We start from the raw sequence: 11,248 nt of genomic DNA, 5'->3' as shown, positions 1-11,248 counted from the left end.
GTGTGTGTGTGTGTGTGTGTGTGTGTGTGTGTGTGTGTGTGTGTGTGTATTGGCTTTACCAGACAGATTTAGCGATTTAAAAAAGTGGTAGATGGCAGAAGCACACAGTTAGTGAAAAACTTGGGCTAAACAATGCAAAATCAGAAACTAAAAGTGTTTGAAAACCAACAAATTCATTTTGAAAATGTTTCATATACCACTGCTTTAACAGAAAATTATTTAAAACTATTAAACATCATTTGAAACTCCTACATTTTCCATAATCATTCAAATATCAAAGTAACTATAATATATATACACACTGCAACAATTATCAGATTAATCTTGTTTAGTAACTGGTAAGAGATTTTGTACCAGTAAGTCAAATGATTTCTTTCATAATAAAGAGTACTTAGAACATACATCAATATTTTAATCTCATCTACAAACCACAGTAACTTTTTTTAACTTAACAGTCTTTTTAAGAAAATGACATATCTTACCTGACTCTCATAGCAAATGTGTTGATATCTTTGTCTAGTTGGTCTAATAAACTGATAGACTGGATAATCATATTGTCTGATCTATTGACATTAAACTTAACCTTAGCTCGAGAGTAACTATGTCCTAAGCCTAGCTGAGCAGTGGATGCAGATTGCTGGGTCAAACCTTTTATCAGGTTGTGAAAATGAAGTCGAATACCTGTGTAAAAAAAAGAAAATGTAAAAATTCTTTGGCTTTTCATTAATCTAAAACCAATAAGTATTTTATATGTCAACATATATCAAGGCAAACGATAGTTACAGGTGACAGATTAACTTAGAAGAACCTTCTTGGTTTCTATACTTGATTATCACTCTGGTTTTCTGTTGCCACAATAATGTAAAAAACAGCTAGCCCTCTTACTCAATCACACCACATAAAATACAACAATAATAAAATAATCTTGAACTAATAAAGGAAACAAGATTGTTTGACTACTTAATTTACTAGTGTATTTTTGATGATGAAATTTGTCTAAATAGATTTATTTTTTCTTTGCTGAACTAATTCTTCCATTTCATCATGAGAAGTAACTCCAGTTTTTCAAAAGCCTTGTGCTAGAGTTTGTGTAGAAGAAATTTGAGATATAGCAGTTTACAAAATACTCATTAAATACCATATGGTATTAGCAGGGTAGCTGCATTAGTGAGTTTACTGTTGAGAAGAGTAATAACAAATAATTTTTGAAGTTTAGTCTTTGGATGTGATCTCAGTAGTAATAAAATCAATTAAATCCAAGTCATTTAAACAGTTCATTTCTTACCCACTGGCACAAAAACTTATAGTTTCAGCAATGACAAACTCACTGACTTTCAACTCATTTTATTTCCCCGTAAGGGGGCCAAAGGCTACCTGGAGGAGTCACCTCTTTTAACAACTCGTATCACTACACAGTAGTATATTGTCTGTCAGTCAGTCACTGTACACTAAAATGACGTCACATGCAGAACATTTAACATTGCAATTTGAACTGTCGTGACGTCAGTAAAATGTGCACGCGATGAAGTATGAGAAGAACTATGCACTCTGTAGACTACAACACAGCATGACATATAAACTTCTAAGGTAAGAAATAAAAATATTTATTACTCTTAATCTTGGTTTTATTTATTCTTGAAACAGAACACTTTTGGTAACCATGCAGAAGTACATCTAATAATATCCTAAGATAAAAAGAGAGACTGAAGAGATTAAAATGTGTTATTTGTAACATGACATTTATAAGGAAACAGTAAATCTCAGAGCATCAAAAGTCAATTAGATGAATGATACTATGACATACAAGTGCTTTCCAGCCACTCTTTTCTTTTGAATTATTAACATTTAGGAGAACCACAAGGTATTAAGACTAAAACTGAAACACACTAGTTTTCCAACTCTTGTAAGATTTCAGACCTATTTTAAACAAATATGTAAAACATAATTAAACCAAAGAGAAGTGGACAATTACTTGATAAAATGAACATTCATTTTGAGATAAGTGTTCTCACAGGATGATTTCCAAATGAAAACAACCAGTCTAGAAATCACGTAAACACATAAAATAATATTTTTAGCATCATTAATTATTGTAGCTAAATCTAACTTTTTAATAATTTCATCTTTATTTACCATAGTTATAAATGTCATGTTAACATGGGAGGAAATATTCTTCCAAAGAAAAATAATCAGTTTTTTAGCCATACCCTCAATTAAGGTTGCCATAAACCTTCCCTACATTTTTACCATGGCAATTAACTCACTCAATCAATGTCAAAAATAATCAACAAATCACAATTAATGTTTATGATTAAACCAATTCTCCAGTAATTGAAATGTTTCCATTATAAATTTTTATTATTATTTTAATTTAATTGAAATCTGTCATCTTAACCCTATGCATATGGGATGGTTAACATGTAAGTCACGACATTTTTGAATTACATTCAAAATTTAATTAAACAACTTTATTATCAATGTATGTCTATAATAAACTTGGTATCAAAAATAACTTACAATTCAATTTTGTTTAATCATCCAAGTTATAATTTCTTAATCTCTAACCAAAATATTGAAAGAAATTCTCAATCTTCATTTGTGTCATGTGATGCAACTGCACTCTGGATCATCCATTTTAAATTTCTTTCAACCCTTATATGATTTTTTTGAGTGTCCAACTAATTAGGAACACATACTATAGATAATGACTAGCCACAACATAAAATTAGAGCCTTGTTTTACTAAGGTGTAAAAAAAAAAAAACCCACATAACACATCCATCTAATTCTGTCTTTCAAAAAATGTCAATAATTCTTTTCGACATCGTTAATGGATTATTTATAACCAACAAAAAGAGTAGCTTTTTCTTCAAATGATTTCTTATACAATTTAATCATTGTGCTACATACAAGTAGATAATAAGGCTCAGTTTCATTATCTACAATCTTGTTATTTTTTCACTACAAGCAGTTAACAGAACTTTTTTAACTTATTTATAGCTTAGTTAGAAAGCCAGTTAAACTAGTTTGGGGCATTCTACTCTAGTGCCTAATATACTTTTTTGTGTTCTAAGATGCATATATAAAAAGAATATTAACCATTTTGTGGAGAACCAGCATAGTATGAAAAACTAACACTTGGAAAGTATGCTCAAGTACAAATGGCTAATGCAAGTCTAAAATTTGTTTTTCACCTAGGTTTTTATTTAGTTATGTTTTAAGAAGTAACCAAAATGTAAGAATTAGAAACTGGTTATGTTAGACAACAAAAAGTAAATGAAAAAAATTCACAAGATCAGCTTCAGCTAACTGTGTCACTTAAATGGAAAGAGACTAGTTTTTTACACTAATTTCTCCCACTGTGGTTAATTACCTGTCATATATTTAAATAAAGCCTAAAGGGTGTTGTAAGTGTCTGTTACAACCTGCAATAATTCTATAAAAAAAGGGGGTATTATTGATTTTATTTCATATTTTTTCAATTTGTTATTTGATGATATCACTGCAGTTAGTGTTAGGGTAGAGAAAATATACGATAAAATATAAACAGTTACAAAAAAAACAAACTTTTGATATTCATTTAATGGTTCTAGAGGTTATGCAAATAAAATATGAAAACTGTAAGATGAAAGGAAGTATTTTTATTTTTAGCATGAAAATCATCTTTCACTCAGACTGACTTAATGAAGGTTTTGTAAATTTAGACAAATTGTTAGTTTGTGTTGAGAACCTATCACCCCTTAAAAATATATTATCCATTTCTTAATCTTCAAGCATTTCTTTTACTTTTTGTACAGGCCTTGGTTGAAACTTTGCTATGGTGTCACATCAAATGGTTTAATTATTTACTAATAAAACACGACTTTGAAAATAGCTGTAAAGGAAGTTTAAATGATTGGATAGAGCAAGAATTTGACAATCATGTATTAATAGAGTAAATATACAGGTTTAAGAGTTTTTTGTTCTTTTTTTATAGTTTCTGTAAACATTCCTTTTGTTGTGAATTGTGAAAATATTTGAGTCTTAAATTCTATCTGTTTGAAAGCTACAGAAATGTTTTTCATCAGTGAGATAAATTGGTTAACTTGAGATAAGGTAGGTAAGTCTATACATTTTAGACAGATTATATGGATAGCAAAGAAAACTATTAAAAGTTTAACTCACCAACTCTCTCAACACAAGTTTGGTCAAACTGACCAACAATGTGACCATTTCGTACTTGTTATAGTTTTGATACCACTTACTTTTAATATAGTATGTGTATTTTCACAAAATTTGGCAGACTTTCATTACGAACATTACAAGTCTCTTATATTAAAAAAATTATTTTTTTAGTGAAGTGTTTTTACAAAAGATTTATTTGTGAAAATATAGTAATTTTTTTAGTAGTTTGAGTGCAAAGTGACTTTCATGTTAAGATTAAAAATACTTTTCTTCAAATGAAATTTCATTTGCATAATCCCTGAAACCTCCTAAATACATTACAAACGTTTTTCTCCAGTAAAACTTTATTCGATGTTTCTTTCTCTACCCTAACTATATAAACCACCAAAAAAAAAATCAAAATAAAGCTGAATTAACTTTTTGTTCTTTCTAGAATGTCTTCAAATTGAAACATTTGTTTATTTTAAGTAGTTTTAAACTCGTAACACTATACTTCTATTTATACTTAAACTGTTATGTTTTATTGTCCTCTGAAATGTGTCTAACTATTATTTATGCCAATGTAAGTTGTAAATTACTTGGGGAACATGCAGCTCATGTTACACTATCGAATTATATTACACACAAGTTACTCCAAGTTGCTTGCATGCATGTCTCATGAAATTTTTTTTATTAAAGTATTATTATTTATTTAACCTAATCTAACCTTTATTAAACTATAGTTTCCTATTTTTACATTTTAGTTACTTTTACAATAATAAAGAAAACATAAAAAAGCAAAAAATAAAGTACTTATCTGTGCCTTCTTTTTTTTTTGCTGCCAACTGTCAATGACACTTAACCCTACTTTTTTTATACTAATGGTAGTAGTATAGTAGTACTAAATAATTTTTATTTATTTAAAACATAAAATAATAACATACAAAAAATCAGACAATGTCCGATGACTATCACAATTTTTGTTGCCTTTCTAACTATGCAACAAGAGCCATTACAAGCTAGTCGATGTGTTTCCAGTAGGAACAAAGTTTGTACTGAAAGAGAAATTAACATTTTTCTGTACAGAAAACAATGTAATATAATACATCATTTGAGAGATGAAAACCTTGGCTTTCTATTGGTGACAGGTGGGTGTGGCAAGAGGGGTCTGATTTTCTATTTGATGGTTCTGTAACTAAACAAGATTGAAGGCTATGAAAATTATACTTTGCTCGAGTGATGATAACATTAAAAATTATTTCTTATGGTACTTAAACTTGCTGAAGACCTCATGGCTTTTATAATATGGCTAGTTTTTCTCACTTCACTACTTTTTTGGATCTTCCATCATTACTTCATCAACCAGCTCAATCTTTGTTTCCCATGCACCTATTTGGTAAGAACACTATTGTACGGTGTTCCTTCCAGCCTATGTGATTTAAGCAATGGCAATTTTTACTCTACCAAGAGGCTAATCATGTTGTGTTTTGTCACACTTTCATGTCTACTTTTAAGCAAGGGAAGATGAAAACGTTTTGTGCTGAACCAGCATTGTAAATTTATAGCTACTTCGTGAATTATGTAATTCTACATGATTTTACTGTAATACATACGTAGCTATACCATATAGACACTATAATTATTCATCTGTACTATAATCATAGCCACAACAATTACAGCTGATAATGTGTGCTGTATGTGTCACTCACTCTCTGGCATGTCTGTATGTAGCAGTATAATGCAAGCTGTATGTGTATCAATGTTAAAATATTTTAGTTACCTTTATAGCCTTTGTTTGATTGTTCTACAAAGGTATCAAAAGGATTTTGCAATTGAAAAAATGCAACTCCAAAGTTCCAGAAACACCAGCAAAGCATATTTCATAATCAAGCTGTAAAAGTAATAGCTGTCATTCTAACCACTACTAGGGATGTCAGTGAGCTGTTTACACAGGAGCTTGCCTAACAAAAATATGTTTTGAAGATTTTTCTAGTATCAGATTCCTTTCAAGACAAGGCTTGGCATTATGAGGTGATAGAAATGAAGTGATAGCAGTTTTCTCAACTTCTTCAACTAAAGGATAAAGATGACCCAACAATGCTTGAGTGGCTTAAGCAGAAGACCTACAAGCACATACATTTTTCATGACATAATAAATGATGTAAGGTTATGGATTTGTACATGCTTATAAACATAACAGCTTTGCTATAAACATCCCCTTTCCTAACATTGATGATAGATGAAACGACTGACATTTCTAACAAAGAGCAGGAAGCATTTATTATTCGATGGGTCTCCCACAATTTTGAGATTAATGAAGAATTTACTGGATTGTATCATGTACCTGCTACTTATGCTGCAGCACTGACTGCAGTTGCTATAGATAAATTTCCAAAACTAAATATATTCATGTCTAAGCTACAAGAGCAGTGTTATGATGAAGCCAGTATAATGAAAGGCATTTGATCTGGCATAGTTACAATGATTAAGAAGGAAGAACCAAGAGCAGTTTACATATGTTATTGTAGACATTCCATTAGTCTTGCAACCACTGATGCATTAAAAGGTATTAAAGTAATGAAGGATGCTTTGGGTGTGACACATGAAATAACAAAATTGATAAAATACTCACTTCTGTGTGTGTTTCAAGACTTGAAGCAAATAAACAATATGGAAACTGAAAACCACACACCAGGAATTCAAGTACTATGTCCTACTAGATGGACAGTTTGTGCTGATTTATCATGTAGCATTATCAATAATTACACTATTTTGCAAGATACTTGAGAAGAAGCTGCAGAAATAATGCGAGACACAGAAACTAATGCTAGAATTAAAAAGGTTTCATCACAAAAGAAACCTTTTGGCTTTCTTTATGGTGCTGTTCTTAGTGAAATGTTATTACGTGATACTGATAATATGAGTAAAAAACAACCAACAGAAGAAGACAACTTCTGCAGCCAATAGACAGCAAGTTGGAAAAGTGGTCATTGACACATTTCGCACCTAACGAACAGAAGAATCGTACTTCCCTATTTTGGCAAAAAAATAATTCAGTGGCTTGCTCTGTTACTGTTGGAGAACCACAATTGCCTCGCAGACACAGGTTACCAACTCACTATGAAGATGGACTGGCAAGTTACCAGTTCCACAAAACTCCTATGTTGTATTATCATCAGGTTTACTGTGAAGCAATAGATACCATAGTAAATTGCAAAAATGATCATTTTGAGCAATTTGGTTACAAAGTATATTCAAAACTTGAACAACTATTGATTAAAGCATGCCACAATAGAGTTTGGAGAAGAGTTAGAGTTTGTATGTGAACTTTACAAAGATGAACTTGTTACATATCCAGCTACTCACTCTTCATGTTAACTTCAAATACAGATTTGAAGAACTGTACAGGTCTTCTTGTGAGTCAGAAGTACCTTTTATCACAATTTTTGATATTAAAGAGTATTTTCAATCCATCAGTCAGAGATATTCTTGATCATGTTTGCAGGATTATGAAATTAATGTTAGTTGTGCCAGCTACTAATGCAACTTCTGAGTGTTCTTTTAGTGCATTGCATAGAGTGAAAGGTTACTACCAAAATACCATGTCCCAGCAAAGATTGAACAATCTTGTGAATTACATGACCACAAAGAACAAAACAATTGTCTAAATGAGTTTGATGTTTCAAATGCATTTGTTGGAGAATCAAAATATAGATTACATAGATTACTAAATTGTGTGTAAATAAATCAAATTAAAATTGCAGGTAACCACTGTATCTCATGTCAAAACATTGCCTTAATTGCAAACTCAAAGCATAAAAAAAATACATTTTTCTGGGGTTGGGCATGCCCAAGAATCCCATACATAAAGCTGCTTCTAGCAACTGTAGAGCTGCACACTTGATGGCCCTACCAGCGAAATGTAGCTTCCTCTGGGGCTGTAGTAAAAATAACATTATACTTTGGGATGGGTAGAAATATTCCAGAAAAAATCAACAAATAGGTTGTTTTGTTTACAGGCAAAATTCTTAGCAATTGTACAGAAATGAAAATATTAACCTTTTTTTTTTTCATTAATTACACTAAAGTGTCAGAACACAACAATATAACAATTTTAAAGTATTTTTCAGTTACAACTGTTTAAATATTTAGAACTAAAATATTAAATCATCATAAACATTTGTGAAGAAGGTATAAGAAAAGCTAGAGGAAATCTTGCCTTCTAGGTATAATAATTTAGGAGCAAGTTTTGTTCATTCTAAACTATTGTACATTATAATGTATCATACAAGTAAAGTATTACTAAACCTGTAACAATCTGAAAATAATATGATAAATAATGTTCTACAGGTCTCTCCCTACAAATTTTCACAATACTACTGCTCTGAAACTACAGAATTTTTGTTGGTGAAATAAACATACTACTTCGTGACATTTTTAAACTATAATTTTTTTATACAAGATAATAAACTTTATCACTTGAAAAAAATTAAGAATAAGATATTTCAGAAACATACACTTTCTGTGCTATAGGCCTACATCATGTATAAGTTACTTGAATACTTCTTTCATTGTTGGAAATAAGATTAATTTTCAAAATACGTGCAAAAATCAATATGTGATATTTGACAAACAATACCGATGTTCATTAAAATGTCAAAACTCACTATATGGAGTACTTATATTAAACATTTTTCAAATATATTATTCATGCATGTTGCAAGTTATTTTAAATGTTGTTAAATATCCATACTTTGAGAAACTTACTCAAAACAGAAGCAATTAGGTTGTAATAAAAGTGAGAGGGGGTCCAACTAGACCTCTACTAGCACTACTAATAAAGCTCTATTACTCTTGTTTGTTTTTTGCTTATAACTGCACACTACTTGTAACTTTAACAGTGAAACCAACTGAAAGCCCACAAAATCATTATGAGTAGCTCAACTGAGTTATAATCCAATAATTTCAAAGCTTGTATCTTTATTTCTACTAATGCAATTGATATGAAAATAAAACAGTTAAAGACAAACATTTCAAATTCTGTAATTTAAATCAAATATTTATAATTATATTTAGAAAAAAGTTTATAAAGTCTACACCTACATTCATATTTTTTCATATTTTAGCATTCATAAACAGGATAGGATGCATGTTTTCAATTTTTTTTAATCATCACTTACATGCTTGCATTTTCGATTATTTTGGAAATCAACAATACAAAAACATCTTTTTCATAAGTATTAACATTCTAACAATAAAAAATTGATTTTGTAACATATTATAACAGCTGCAGGTGTCTTAAAGTCTAGAGCACACTCACAATATTAGTGTCTGGAAAAAGTTAACGCACGTAAAATTTATTATGACATTGTTTAATTAAAATTCATATTGTTGGATTCCTTTAGAAATAACCAATTATTGGCTGAGGCCATAACCACATTGCTGTAGACTCCAGAAAAACTTAAAAAGTTTGTACAGCAATTAATGAATCAGTCAAATGAAAACACTGACATCTAATATATCTTTTTGATACTATATGGCCGTTTTATTATTAATTTATGAAAAATAAATATATTGGAGGGGGTTTGATCCTCCTCCAGATCTATGCCTACTTATATTACATTAAATAACACAGTTATTAATTTATAAAAAATAAGTGAAAGGGTTGGGGTATGGTTTTAACCCCCCTTTGACTCCTTCCCTAACCCATGCCTGCTTATACAACATTAAATATCCATTATTAATTTCTGGAACAAAAATGGGTGGGAATCTGGACCCGTCAGTCCCTCCTCCAGATCTGTGCCTGCTTATACAACATCAAATGTTATAGTTACTCAATTATAAATTAGAAACATAACACTGTAAAAAAACATTAATTTACAATATATTTAATACTCAAGTAGCCAGAGTTGATGGTGGGTACTACCAACCAGTTGCTCTCCAGTCAACAGTTCAAAATTAGTGGTAGTGGCAGACAGCTCTAGTAATTTAGGAATAACAAAAATGGGATGAATAAATTTAGTGGCAATGGGAATTAGACGCAAAACCCTCAAATCATGAAGCACCCATCCATCTGTCCATTACGTAGATTCATGTTTAAAAAATGGCAGTATTTCTATTACTTGGATATTCAGGATAATCAAAAAATATTATATAATCAAAATATGTTTTGAAAGACAAGAAATATTTTAGTTCAAATGATTAATAAACCTTGCTAAATAGCAAAATTTTAAAAAATAGACAAGGATTCTTATAATAATATGCACATTATTAATAAAGGAAAATAGTTTTGTTTTAGTTAGGTTTTTCAAAACTTTCATTTTTAGTTTTATTTTGCTCTCTTAAAGTCATAACTAATTTCCAAAAATTGGAAAAAAACTTTGTCAGGATTACAGCAAGCATCTCACTGTGTTAAACAACCAAGATGATTAACAAAATATTCATCCCATGAAAGTAATCCACATTTATCACTTAACTCTTTCTTGAAAAGTTTTTTTGGTGTACAAAAACGAAGATATGCTTTTATATTCAGAAACATCTGTTAGCTGAGTTCTTGCACATATCTTAAAATATAACTTTGATAAACGGAAACTTCGGCACATGTAGATATGTAGATCTTGAAAGTCAAGTTGTTCAAAACTTGAAAATAGCATTGATAACTGGACCAATTGTTGGTTGAGATGTTGTAAAGGAAATATCTGCTGAAGCTTTTTGCCAGACACTAATCATAGCAGAACCGTCTGGAAAATGATCTATAGAAAATAGTACAGCTTATAAAATGAGTCAGATCAACGTAGGCCGGTAAGGCAATCACTGATTGGCAAGTCCTTAAGCCAATCAGGAAATGTCACAGACCTACTGAAGGATGTGTAGATTGTATAGGAATTCTTTTTGGCGGCAAGGGACAGGCTTATGTGTTTTAATAAAGGTGGCTTCCAAAATACAAAGATGAAAGGTTGACAAACCATTTGCAATAATTTTAAACCTATTACCTGTGTAGTTATCAGCAGTAAATGCTGGCCAATCTCTGATTCATATTTGGTGATAGAACTTTTGTTTTACAGGAGCGACATGGTAAATTATTTTCTTTCACACTCTTATTTCTT

General features: G+C 30.5%; 1 protein-coding gene across 1 annotated transcript in view; it reads right to left on the bottom strand.

Annotated features, from left to right (window-relative positions):
• LOC106463656 (nucleolar protein 56-like) overlaps nt 1-11,248 on the bottom strand; it is a 51,338-nt gene that overhangs the window by 21,751 nt on the left and 18,339 nt on the right. Inside the window, exon 4 of the mRNA XM_013923707.2 lies at nt 483-681. Coding sequence (XP_013779161.1) covers nt 483-681 — 199 coding nt within the window. The remainder of the gene's footprint in view (nt 1-482; nt 682-11,248) is intronic.

Source organism: Limulus polyphemus, unplaced genomic scaffold, assembly GCF_000517525.1.
Source record: "Limulus polyphemus unplaced genomic scaffold, Limulus_polyphemus-2.1.2 Scaffold1454, whole genome shotgun sequence".
NCBI lineage: Eukaryota > Metazoa > Arthropoda > Merostomata > Xiphosura > Limulidae > Limulus > Limulus polyphemus.
Note: the sequence above shows the minus strand (reverse complement) of the source record. Positions and strands in the feature narration are given on the sequence as shown.